Here is a 14,548-nt window from a genome sequence, read left to right on the forward strand (position 1 = left end):
TGTCATTATTTATACGTACAAATAGGTATAATCACGGGATTTTACTATGTTTTTTTATTTTTATTGAGTTCCCAATATTTGTAGAGGAGTGAAGGTACACAAATATAATTGAAACAATATCGGGAACTCAGTAAAAATACACTCTCTACACGTGCCACCGTGCACGTTCTTGCGACTTCCTAGAATCCTTATCGCATGGCACGTGTACATTAGAAACGCAGCTGCGCGACCTTCGAGCCGTTGTCATCTGCAGTAAAACGTTGTTGATTTTTCGTAATTGTACGTACTGGACTGTTCTTTTCGACTTTAGCACCACTTGCCTGCTGAATGCATGACACCATTCGCTTTCATCGGTTTATGAGTATTCTCAGGGTACAGAGCATCGGCTGCTGGAGTCTCGCACGCGCTCAGCCCGTTCAAGAGTTTCCGCGTCGGTCTTGGAGTAGCTCGTCCTGGATCCCTTATTCTTTCCCTTGCCCACTTATCGGCTCCGTGAGTTCTTTTCACTGGTCTCTTCTGACAATCTTGAAGGTCGCCATTCTGCAGTTCCGATAATGGTCTACTAGGTGTTTCTGATTCGCTCCCGTTTACTAAAGAGTGGGCACTACGCGCCTTATGTAAAGATAGACGAAGTGGTTTTCGCGGTGGAGTGGGTCTTGACTTCACGTCACTATCTCTCCTATCCTCGTTTTTCCGATAGTGACTCAACCTTGAGCAGCTTTCAGACCCGTAGTCTATCCTCGGAGAACTGCTGTACATGTCACCGTTAGGGTAGTCGGAACACTCCGATTCGAATTCTGAAGACTTGGCGCTTCTGCTGTGTAGTTTCGATGTTCTTCGACTCGACTTGTGGGCATTCTCCAACACTTTGCCATCTATCCTATGGTACATGTAATGCTTCTCAGATTCTACCTGAATATCTTCTGAGCTATCATTCTTCTTCATCTTCCTTAACCGCTGCGACCGTTTCAACTGTTCAATTATTGACAGCGTTTTCCTCTCAGCCCAATTGGTTTTCTTGATGCTCTCTTCTATACGGTCGGCTGCTTTTTTGATCTCATAATGTTTGGGGTCGCAAGCGCTCATGTTTATGCGAGAATCTTTCACGTCCAAATCGCTGTCTGATCGGAAGTATTCTTCTGTCTTGGTTCTGTTTAGTTTTTCTGATTTCATGCGTTGTTTCTCCATGTGTCTTTGGTTTCGTTCGATCATACGTATTGCGGCATCTGTTTCCGCGCTGTAATCCATAGCGCCGTGTATGCAGTGGTGTGAGAGAGAATGCCGCATGCGCCCAGCTTTGTGTTCCAAACTGTGCGAGCTGTGGGATCTGTAGTTTGGTTGTGGCGAGGCTCGAGGAGATACTGCGGCTCTGGACGACGCTCCAGAAGCGTTGGACCTTGGCCTCATGAGGGGCAGGTTAGCTTCAGCTCCGTCCAGTCCAGGTAATTTGGCGACGATGGCCGTGATGTCCGGACCCTTTTGGAACACCTGAACTTCTGATTTCGGACTATGTTTACTCTTTGATTGGGGTTCCGTAGTGATGTTAATATTGGTCACATTTTTCTTTGATTTATTAACAGTTATGCAACTGTCGTTGCTGCTTGTGGGTTGTACCTGGAATCAAAATAAATATAAATGAAATCTGCTGGAGAACTTTATGTGCAGACCTAAAAAATAACTAATAAGTAACTTTATAGTTGTATCCACACTGTTGGCCATTAAATACCAGCTGGTTTTTTTAAATAACTACATACTTATGCAGGATGTATTGCAAACATGTACAATATTTACTAAAAAAATACGAGCTGAGTTTCTTGTCAGTTCTTCTCATCTCGAAATCATTCCGAAATGACGGTAAATTTGACATATCATAAGAGTCTGTAATAGACCTACATGAATAAAGATATTTTGAATATTAATATATAATTGAAAGTGCAAAACAGTACTTCGAATGCAAATATTTACGCTTAATAAGTGATACCTATAGGAAGTCTTCTGAAACAGTTTTTTTATTAATGGTTGATAATGGAACGCTGCATCCGCCTATGCTAACGGTTTACTCTGGCGGTGCACAGTGGGAACTCGCCTAAGAAAGCCATCTCATAAATACTTTTTCTAAAACTCCGTGGATATGCTTGTATATACCTCAAATTGTAGCCAAAGAGTTACTCTATCATTATAAATATGATTCAAATCTCTGACTATTCATACTTCATAGAATAGAGCCTCTAAAGTTGAGGAATGAAAAAAATACAAAAATAATTTTGTAACTTAAATTTGTTTGGTATAAGTTTATAGTATCAAAACAATATCAAGTGATATAGTGTGATACCATTTTAGAATGCTTAGAATGTGTACTTTACTATAAAATAAAAATATATTTAGTTTAGTCGAATATTATTTAACTAAAAATCCATATATCGTTATATGTACTATTTTCTTTTCTCAGACTTTCACTAGGAGATTTGACAGTTGCCGAAGCTTGCCGAAGTTCTAAATTTGGTTTTATTTATTAGGAAATATAATGTAATTTGATGGCATAACATTTTTTTTTGCAGTTTCACTGCGTAAAATATTTAAATCGAGTATAATATCATGGTGAGATTTGTTTTTTCTAAGTACGTATATTAAGATTTTTTTCTTTATTTGAGAATCTCTGTCTGAATATTCAAAAAAATTCTTTTTGCTCAATTATTACTATATATTTTATCTTTTGCCTTACTTTTATCAACTATTTCACACAGTATATAGTTCCCATTCCCATACAGACCTATTCTATACCGCATAATGATAAATATTTTTTATCAAGTAATTTTGCACACGTATATGACCATTATTAAGTATAAAATAGTGTATGTATTTGCATATGAAATATTACAGTTCTTCATAAGCATTTGTTATTACTAAACAATCGTTAATTACTCATCTCACCCCAATGAGTGAATTCTCGTGTACCAGACGCGACTTAAGTGTCTTATTGATTTAAAGTGATACAAATTATGTTGATTCTATCTCAAACTACGAAATAATTTTACCGAATCTTCAGATGCGAATATAGCAAAAATTATCGCAAGTATTCAGAAGTCCTTCATAACTCAGTTTCGTCAACGCTATACGAAATGTGGTCGAAAGAAAGAACAGTTTTTAAATAAAATAACAATTGATAGGATGCTATTTTCACTGTAAATCTAGAAAAACTACATGCGAACCTGAACCTACTACTTCGACAGAGAAAAGAGGCAGACCTTCTAAAACGTACGAAGACAGTTCGAACAAAGAAACGGAAAAACAAGGCTTGCTTGATACCTGTGGACTTCATACTGAACTCATATGTACAGGGTTTAAGGGTTGATCATCATTGATATTTTACGAGCATTGCCGGCAGAAAACTAGAATGAAATGAGCTATCTTAATGAATAATCTTATTAATGAACCGGCATATATAACAGCATATTCAAAACATTAAGCTCTTAGCATTTTCATAAAATTGGATCTGAACAAGGCACAGTACGAAAATATGAGGAGTTGTTTGATAGCAAAGAATTACTTATTGTTTCCATCATATAGGTTGATTCGTGAAGCTAAAGAATCGTGCTATTCGCCAAAATTATGTATAGAAATTACTAAAGTTAAAGCAGAAATCAAATGTATGTACCTACCATTTGCAGTGCAAAACCCACAGAGATGAACAATTTAGAAAAAGTACAAAATAAACCTGTCGATGAAACTTCCTATCAATATGGCCTTTCAACTTTGCATTCGTAGAACTTATTTTACATTTATCTTACAATCAAAATACAAATCAATACAAATGGTCTGCCACAACAACAGAAAATAAAGATTTAAAATAGCAAAAGAAGGCTTATGTACAAAGAAGGTTCAGAGAAGAACTTGGATTAAATATAGATATAGCGATGCAAGTTAGTGACAACACTAATGACGGCAATACAGCCACAAGATTTTTCCAAAATTATCATTGTACATCAGAAATTACTAGTATACATGAGGAATTAATAAAACTGTTTTATGTTACGAAATGAAATGTGAACGTGTGATACGTTACTTTTCTGTCTTGCCTTTTGGGCAACTTTCAGAAGATGCTCAAGAGTCACGGAACAAAGACTATAAACAGTTCAGGCTTCATCATGCAAGACAATGTTCGAGGGTAGCCTCTAACAAAGATGTTCTACACGCATTTTTATATACCTCTGACCCATATATAACAAGTTTAAGAATACCTTCCAATAAAAAATATTTAGTACTTTTTGATGAAGAAAAGGAGCTCTTGAGTGACTTGTAAGCTATCTTTATAAGAATTTTGGTTTTTTACGCTGATACTTTTACTTATTTCTGTATAAACTTCTTAGGACATAAATGTAAGTCTACAAATTCTATATTTCTTGTATTCCTAAATTATTTATAACTATTAGAAATATTTTTTTACTCACAAAGCATACATTATTTAAAAGTATATATATTTAAGATTATCAGGAAAAAAAATCATGTACATATCTTTATTAATACAGAAGTTATAGATTTATGAGACGAAAATGAGTCAAAGTTCCCACTGTGCGGTGCAACACTGGACGATATTAGGATGACCATGAGGTCGTTTCAGTTAGCACTTTGTAGCTAGTGTGCTAACTGAAGCTGGAAACCACCATAAGTTCCTGAACGTATGGTGGTTTCCAGGGGAAACCGAATCGAACATTGCTAGCAATGTAATTATTTGGTCATATTGCTAACGATCCCCTTCTGTCCTAATGTTTTGGCCAAGATGGCCAAGACTACTAATGTAGCCAGCGAAGTTCCTCGCAGAAGCGCAGACGCAGTCTCTTAATAACCTTTCTTCCCTAGTTGAGTATAGATTAATTCAGGCTTTTAGTTTGGGGCTAGATGGCGTTGTGATTCTCAATAGTATTAACATACCTGTGCATGCCTGGCCAGCATCTCGGCGACCTGCTCCTCGAGGTACGAGATTCGGTGCGTGAGGCGCGTGTTGTCAGTCCGCAGGCTCTCTTTGGCGCGCTCCGTCTCCTCAGATGCTGTGCGCAGCGCGTTCAGCTCCGCGCGCAGAGAACTAGCTTCGTTCTACGGAATACGACCATTTTACATCAGTCTTGAATAAGAACAGAATAAGAGTGAGAATGAGAGTGAGTGTGAGTGTGAGTGTGAGTGTGAGTGTGAGTGTGAGAGTGAGAGTGAGAGTGAGAGTGAGAGTGAGAGTGAGAGTGAGAGTGAGAGTGAGAGTGAGAGTGAGAGTGAGAGTGAGAGTGAGAGTGAGAGTGAGAGTGAGAGTGAGAGTGAGAGTGAGAGTGGGAGTCAGTGAGAGTGTGAGAGTGAGAGTGAGCGTGAGAATGAGAGCGAGAACGAAAACGAAAACGAGAGTAAGAATCATATATTTCTGCCTATGAAATTTAAAGGATAATTCGTAAAGGCGGCAAAAGGACCCGGTTCAGCGTATGCTGTATTGTGAGTAGGGGCAGTATTTATACTCGGGTTGTTATGTGTATACAGTGTTGGAGTAGACATAAAAAGGTACATAGAATAAAGTAAAATAATTAACAATTAAGAACGAAGTCAGACAAATTCTTTGTTTTTTTATTTTCTAGAGCAAACATAATTCGTAACAGATACACAATGTTGCCGGTAGCCAGACGAGCGCGTTATAGCTGTATGCATACTAAGTTTAACACTGATTATTATACAACTCATTATGCTTTTTCTTTCGTTACAAAGAATGCGAAAGCATGTTTGTTTATCATGTGTAAAGGCGATGGTCACCATTTATCAAGTAACCTGTCAGCTTCGGTTTTCATATAAAAAAAAGTAGTACATCCTTCAAGTGGTTCAAAATTCGATGTTGATACCCAGAAAAAAGATAAGAGAAAAAAGGAGAAATTAAATTAATTCATTATTTTTATGCGAATTTTTATTTTATTTCATTCGATACTAATAAAAATTTACATATGAAATAAACTTATGTATGAAATAAATACTAATAGTAAAATTGAAAGAACGAAATCAGGGATACAATAGAAAAGAAATCTTCATTTAAATAAACTGATTGAAGCACTAAATAATAATTTTTATATTCTGCCGCCAAATTTGAAATGTCAAATAGTCAAGAAGAATGATGAACGAAGAAAACTTATGTTCTTTTGATATACTTGAATGGTAATTACATGAGTAAAAGTATTGGAGTGTATTGGCTGGTGCTGCTGCGTGGGGTACCCTCGGATGACCACCAGTCGCGCCGGGTTGGAGCTGGTCGCCGCCCGCTGCACCTCCTCCACACTACGACACGACACCGTCCACGTGCCGTTCACTTCCACTAATCTGAAAATGTATTTAAAGTTATTTGTATTATTATCCTTGGTGGTCCAGCGGTATAGCACACCGTCGTACATCGAAAGTATATGACTCGACCTGGCTTCGCGCGATTATTTCACCTAATTTATATTACCCTTTAATGAATTATACATCTAAACCTTCTTAAAAAATGTCTATTAATAGACGAAAACCGCGAAAAATCCGTTCAGTTGTTTTGAAATTATAATATCACTATCTGTGACCGCAGTTTCACTCCCGTTAAATTTCGATGTACGACGATGGTCGTGGGTTCGATTTGACCATAATGTTGTAAAATTATAGAAAATTTAGATTATAATTTAGTCTTTAGGGACCAGGGCTGCATTGGATGTGTTATTATAGGTGTCACTTTGTATTTCGTGATACCTGTCGTGCATATACCTATATATAGAAATAGAAATAATCTTTATTCAAATAAACTTAATACAAGCACTTTTGAATAGTCAAGTTTTTTTTATTCTACCGCTTATTCGGAATGCAGATTTATCACAAGAAGAATAAGCAAGAAACTTGTGTGTTGCTCTTTTAAATAAATATTGATTTACTTATATTTAATTAACAACAAGGATTAGGCATGCGACAATCAACATAGAAACCTATTCAATATAAGTGTCGTACAGACACATAATTCAGTCTTCTATTACAAATAACAACAATTAGTCAACCCGTAGTTTTTACACGATTTTATAGTGGATACATTAATCTTGTTGTAAATACTATAATTATGTTAATGAAGCGATGTGTGAGAAAGTCTAGACGAGACTCCAGCGAGCCTTGTCCATGTATATATATGTCTCATTATAATATACACGCGAGTAATTGCCCTAATAGATATTTAATCGACTTCGGTGGTCTAGCATAACGCTTTACGACTGATGGTCGCGGGTTCGATTCCTCGCACGGCACAAACACATTCATGAGTATGATTGTTTGTATCGGTATGGGTGTTTTCTATGTATAATATGTATGTATTTACAAAAAAAAATATCTATGTATATGTATTAGTTATCTAGTACCCATAACACAAGCTTTAGCTAGCTAAACTTGGGTCTAGATGGCGCTGTGTGAATTGTCCTGAGATTATTATTATTATCTTATTAAGATTATCTATATGACTATCTATCTATATCTTTTGATAGGCGGATGACATGTTTGTTTTACTCTTGAAAGTTGGCGCGATTTACAAATTATGACTTAGTATTTCAGCTGTACCACATTACATTCGTAATATATTATATCATTAATAACTGTAGTTATTGTGGTTGGGTTCTTTTAATCTGAGATGATATGTTATGACCGATAAGTTATATATAAGATAAATAAGATTCGTTTGAAGAAGGGGAATTGTATTATCTTAATATGTTTTTATCAAAGTCCTCGAGTGGCGACCGCAGACCGGAAGACGCAGCGTGGGAAGGCCTCCAGCAAGGTGGACCGACGATCTGGTCAAGATCGCTGGAAGGCATTGAATGCGAGCAGCGCAGGACCGATCGTATAGATCTTTGGGGGAGGCCTGTGTCCAGCAGTGGACGTCTTCTGGGCTGCGATGATGATGATGATCATGGTGATTAATATTTTATTACAATTACGTCAGTCAGTAGGTATTTGACATTAAAACTATATATTAAATCGTTATACCTAACAGTAGTAACTTAAATTTATCAATTGTTAAATGTAGTAACTATCACCTGCATTCATCATTCAGCGCACATAGTATAGCATACGAATGTGAGGGAAGAAAACTTAGGAATACATATACAGGATCATAAGAATAAGACATACAGGATGTCGCCGGAAAGGAAGCCACAGATATTATTGTAAAAAAATACTTAGCACAAATACTGGTAGTAATATATTCGCTGTGGGTCATTTTTCTCAACTCTTATTGCGTGTTGTGTGCCCACAGTTAGTATATCGTAGAATATGTAGATATAAATCAGAATTGCCAGATTTTTTTTACCGATTAGAGATTTTGAAACTTTTTGAGTGCCAAAAACGAGATTATTCCGTCGAAACCGGGGCATAGTGTATAAAACATACATAATCAGAAGAGTTTGAATATTTATCTTTCTATTTGAGTACAAATTACGTGATAAATAACAAAAATAGATATAGAAAATGAATTTTAATTAATAGAAAATCATTTATAGTACATATATACAACTCTAAATTTTCCCTGCACCCTTATATCACCAACCTGTTTTTTTAACAGCGATTTTGTTTATATAGGAAAACAACGTTTGCTGGGTCAGGTATTTTAATATGTACTTTTATGTATTGTTACTTTTAAGATATTCTTATTTTACTCTATTGTTTAGAACTGTATATATACCTGTATTACGTACCTACGTATGATTTTTATTAAAGGTACAGGTATGTGCAATGACCCGCAGGACTGTCCATATGCAAGCCACCACACCTAATTGCTTAGTAGCGGGGGGAAGGGAATTGTTAGTAAAGTGGATTGACAACCCCGTTGCTAGCAATGTACCATGTCAGGTCGACCTCGGTTTCCCCTGGAAACCTGGTTTTATTCCTGGTGAATTTGTCACAATGGGCTAACTGACCTGACCTCATGCTCATCTTATCATCCTTCACTGGTGCCCGGCCAGCGTAAACCGTTAGCGCAGGCGGGTGCACCATTCCATTATCATCCACAAAATAAATTGTTTAGTAGCTTACCACCAACCAACGCGAACGCTGCTTGTCGCACGTCCTAGTTTAAACTACGCTATATGTTTTATTTTCAACCCTTACACCACAGATAACATAATATTTATGCTAAACTATTAATGTAGAAGTGCATTAATATACAAGTTTTATTGCTTCGATTGTTCGCTGGCAGCGTTTTTGTATCGTAACAATAATTGATTCAACGCAAGTTTCTCACGAGAACTTTTTATGGCATGAATTATTGTCGCATTTCCCAACTGCAGTTTATTAAATAAATATGTATAAATATACACTTTTTTAATTTTTGTAATAGAAACAGAAATAGAAATAATCTTTATTCAAATAAACTCATTACAAGCACTTTTGAATAGTCATATTTTGATTCTACCACTCATTCGGAATGCAGATTCATCACAAGAAGAATGAGCAAGAAATTTGTGTGTTGCTCTTTTTAATAGATGTTTTTTTATATAAATAATTACAGTATAACAAGTAAGAGGCATGCGATAATCAACGTAGAAATCGCTACGCACTCATTGTAATAAAATCAAGTTAATAAATTTTTGTCTTTGAACTAGATACTAACATATACGGTACGGTAACAGTACGTAGGATATATTTTCAAATTCAAAAATCATTTAATCATGTAGGACATTTTAGCCACTTATGAACGTCAAATTTATTTATATTATAATATGTTCCCTACCTTTTTATCAGTCTTCTCGACTATGCGACACACGAAAAAGCATACAATTAAATTGACATTCTTCATTCATTATATACATTAATATAATGAAAAGAATACTAGCTGAGTTTTTTGTCAGTTCTCATCTCGAAATCATTCCGAACTGACGGTAGATTTGACATATCATAAGGGTCTGTAATAGAGCTACATGAATAAAGATATTTTGAATTTTGAATGTATATGGTGCGTGTATTGGAACATCTTTCTATTAAAGTTCTATTCTATTCTATTCTTTCCCGCGTGAAAGTCGATTCCAATACCCGTGTCAGTTCTTCTCACCCCGAAATCATTCCGAACTGACGGTAGATTTGACATATCATAAGAGTGTAATAGACCTACATGAATAAAGATATTTTAAATTTGAATTTTATTGATATATATTTGAACTGTATGTTTACCTGTCACCGGCTCTTAGCGGGGCGTTGTCTCCGGCCCACTCGACGACAACGCCGGAGCCCCGGGGCACAGCACCCCATGTGCCCTCACGAACTTCAACCGAGAGCAGCGTGGCGGTACCTCCACACTCGCGCACCGTGCTACAAAAAATTTAAACATAAAAAAATTAATCATTTTTTTTTAAACTTTATTGCAATGACATGGATAATGAATAAAAATAAATATTAAAAAGTAAAATGAATTAACTACAAATAATATACATATATTATACAGAAAAAAAAACAATCATATTAATGAATACAAATGTTTGTGCCGTGCGAGGAATCGAACCCGCGACCATCGGACCTCCGAGGTCGCCGTATAAATATATATACAATTTTATACGAGTATAAACATGGAAGAGTATGGTGTAGGTGTAAGGTACCACGTCATGGCCAATGGCACACGGGGCGGCCACTGCACCGTCTGTACTATGACCACACATTATCTACATGGCCTATGGCACACGGAGCGGCCGCTGCACCGTCTGTACTTTGACCACCCATTATCTACATGGCCTATGGCACACGGAGCGGCCACTGCACCGTCTGTACTATGACCACACATTATCTACATGGCCTATGGCACACGGAGCGGCCGCTGCGCCGTCTGTACTTTGACCACATATTATCTACATGGCCTATGGCACACGGAGCGGCCGCTGCACCATCTGTACTTTGACCACACATTATCTATTTTATTTTAGGAAAATTAACGGTGTAATTTTTACATGTTTCCAGTCATATTAAGTTGTCCAATGACAATTAATAAGCTTCGCCAATACTGACTAGACTACTCAAGACTGATTATTAATACAGCTAAACGGGTTTTACCTCGAATAATTTAATGGTAAATAAGGGTATTTACCTCTCAAGAGTGTTATTTAAAAGCTTAAACTGGGAATTAAAGGGATGATTATGGTTTAAAATTGAGTAAATAAAAATGTAATCTATTGTTAAAGTGTATTAAGTTACTCATTCCGTCGACACTAGACTAATATAAAACATAGATGAATTCTAAACAAGGATTAAAAGAGTGATTATAGTTTAAAATTGAGTAAATTGAAATGCAATCTATTGTTAAACTTTATTAAGTTAATCAATACGTCGATACTACTTAAAAACAAATGTATGTAATTCGTAGTTAGTTTTTGCTTTAAAATTTTATAAACTGGCTGACTCTGCAAACGTTTTGTAGAAGGCTGAAAATTTAGGATTGTATAATGTCGAATCGAAATAAAAATTAAAAATAAAAACATAATTCAAAAATGTAAAAGATGGTGATGATGATGGTGATGGTGCAACCCATCCTTTACATTTTTGACATATGTAAAAGATGAAGATCCCTTATTATTTAGGGACGTGAAAAATTATTTACCTTCTATTCTCAGATCTACTGAATATGCGTACAAGATATAAAAATTTCGTAAGAATCGGTCAAGCCAATATATATTTTTTTTTTGTTTCCACATAATTTTAGATTCAGGGCAACTAATAAAGTAATGATTATTTTGTATATTTACAATACTCGTTGGATAACTCATTCATTTCAGTCCGTACGTTCAGTTCAGTTCAGGTAAGAATTTAATTTGTTAAAATGAAACGGAATAAATCTCAATATAATATAAATTGTCCATTTTAATGTTTTATACTAACACGGTTTTAATAAGAATAAAATAATCAAATTTATTACAAAAATAACATTAAGATAACAATTGCCTAAAAAAGTTGCAAAGATAAAAAAAGTATTAAATATCATATAATTCAAATTAAAAAAAAGTGTCCAAATGTATCTAATAATAATTTAAAGGTAAAACCGAAAGTCGTAGGTACTCCGAGTCGTAAACAGAACTCATGGTGTTCCTATCGGATCCTTGCAAAGAACTCCATATATATATACCCACGCCTTGCACCCATTAAAAAAAAAAAGTTTGTTTTATTCTGTTTAACATGTTTATAACCAGAATTTAAAGTTATATTATACTAGGTGTGCCCGCGGTTTCATCTTTGTGAAATTTGCAGCCTAGATGTTATTTCTGATATATAAGCTATATTATACAACAACTTATCAAGACCTACATCTGGAATATAGCCTTGTATGCCTGTGAGACGTGGACATTGACACAAAAGGAAAGAGACAAACTGGAAGCCTTTGAAATGTGGTGTTGGTGAAGAATGGAAAGAATTAGCTGGAAAGATAAAATAAGGAATGAAGAAGTGCTTGAGAGGATTAAAGAAAAGAGACAGATCATAGATATTATTGAGAATAGGCGGGGAAAAATGTTGGGGCACTTGATACGACACGACGAACTAATTAACAACATTATAGAAGGAAAAATAGATGGAAAGAGAGGAAGGGAAAGACCAAGACATAGCTATATCAAGCAAGTTAAAGAAAAAGTTGGAGTCGTGTCGTATCAACAGCTAAAGGGACTGATAGAAGATCGTGGAAGGTGGCGGGAGTCCACCGACAAGAGCACAGCTCTTAAATTATGAATGAATGAAGCCATATTACTGTTAAGTTTCATCAACATCCGTTCAGTAGTTTTTGCGTGAAAAAGCTTATACATCAGAATAACAAATAGGTTAAAAATTTCATGTTGTCACAGCTAATACTGACACATATGAATGATTCAAAAGTCTGCAACAAAACTCATAAGGTTCCAATCACGAGAGCCCTGATGATTGAGCAACAGTGATTGGATTACTGTTACCTATCATGGTATGATATGATTACGTATCCACTGGCCGCAGGTTCGGTTCTCACGGTGCCGTGATACAACGTGAGTGCAGTCGAGCGCACCGGTCTACACATAAGGGAAATTACTTTGTACTCTATTACAAAAAGTTAACGTAACTACAGAATATTAAATAGCACAGCACAGAGTATCTAATACAGATAACTATATGACAAACTACTCTATGGTGTTAATTTTTTTGGTTTGGTTTTTCACATTTCAGTGAAAGAAAAAAATATTATAGTGTTATTATGAGTCATAATAGTTAGTTTCGATAGCGGAAGCTACTTCATTTTATACTATGTAAAAATTAACAATTTATAATTATGATGCAGCCTTTTTTTATTTTCCCGCGCAAAACGTAATGCGCCACAGATACACAATATTGCCCGATGCGCAGATGCGTTATAGATGTATACGATGTTATGTTAATATATTATCTTACCTGTGGTTAATACTATATAAGCACAGATAACATAATATTACATAGTCTAAGTATTAACACCATGTTTTAATGTGCACAAGATGTTAAAGTAAGTAATTTGTAAAATCAAATCAAAACTGTTATTTTTAAAATGAAATCTTGTTTTAAAAAATACTAGACCACTAAAAATACACTATAATGGAAAGTTTGCTAATAACTGCATTATAATATTTACTACCATATTACCGTGGTAGTTTTCTAGTGTGGCCAGGAATAATGGTATCATTTCACGCTAATGGCACTTTGATAGGTGTTAGCTAAGATAAATAGAGGCTGTTGCACTAACGAGGTAACTACCATCTCGGCAAGCCTCCACGCGATCTGACCGCGGAACAATGAGCCGTCACTGATGTATTTTCACGGGTAATTTCTTTGTAAATTTTACAATTTTACAATGAATAATAATGAAATTGGTTCAGTAGGTAACTATATTTTAACGCTGAATTGAAGAGCAAGTTTTTAATATTGACTAGATTTATAAATAATCAATATCTTAATAATATTAAAAACGCGAAAGTTTGTTTCTGATATTTGTTACTCTGTCACGCAAAAACTACAAGGATAATAATGAAACTTTACAGTAATATAGTTTATGCATCAGAATTACAGATAGGCTATATTTTATATTGAAATTTAAATCAAGTGAAACCGCGGGCACAGTTACCTAGTGTTTAATAAATCTTAACGTATTTTATGCAAACAAATTTTTATTAATTTTTTTTATACCTAACTTTAATATAATATCATGAGTTAGTTTTTAACTTATAATAATAAGTAACTCATACTGGAACCTATGGAGGTCGGAGTAATAAAATAAATAAAATAAAAACACCTTTATTTACTATAAAAGAGTTTGGCATATGAGTATTAAATAAGGATATATAAAAACAATTACCTCCTACAAACCTTTTTCATTTATTACAGCGTTTTGTTCTTACACACTATGTTACTCGTATGTTTTTTTGTACCTACATCATATTTTGTTAATTGACCAATATAATTATGTATAACATCTACTTTTTTACATTACTGTGCCCATGTGTTTGTTCCTTAACGCAAATACAAGTTTTATCTATCTATGTTTTCAATTTTGAAAATAAAA

The 14,548-nt window shown here is 35.1% G+C and overlaps 1 protein-coding gene across 1 annotated transcript; it reads right to left on the minus strand.

Annotated features, from left to right (window-relative positions):
• Positions 1 to 136: 136 nt before the first annotated feature.
• Positions 137 to 13,039, minus strand: LOC131845372 (uncharacterized). Its single transcript, XM_059194426.1, has 5 exons — positions 12,939 to 13,039; positions 10,189 to 10,326; positions 6,186 to 6,339; positions 4,930 to 5,091; positions 137 to 1,614 (listed from the first exon to the last, which is right to left on the minus strand). Exons 1-5 carry the CDS (start codon positions 13,037 to 13,039, stop codon positions 307 to 309), a joined length of 1,863 nt encoding a protein of 620 aa, XP_059050409.1. The 3' UTR covers positions 137 to 306.
• Between the last annotated feature and the right edge of the window lie 1,509 nt (positions 13,040 to 14,548).

Source organism: Achroia grisella, unplaced genomic scaffold (assembly GCF_030625045.1).
Source record: "Achroia grisella isolate CSIRO2021 unplaced genomic scaffold, CSIRO_AGI_Agris_v1 utg46286, whole genome shotgun sequence".
Taxonomy (NCBI): domain Eukaryota; kingdom Metazoa; phylum Arthropoda; class Insecta; order Lepidoptera; family Pyralidae; genus Achroia; species Achroia grisella.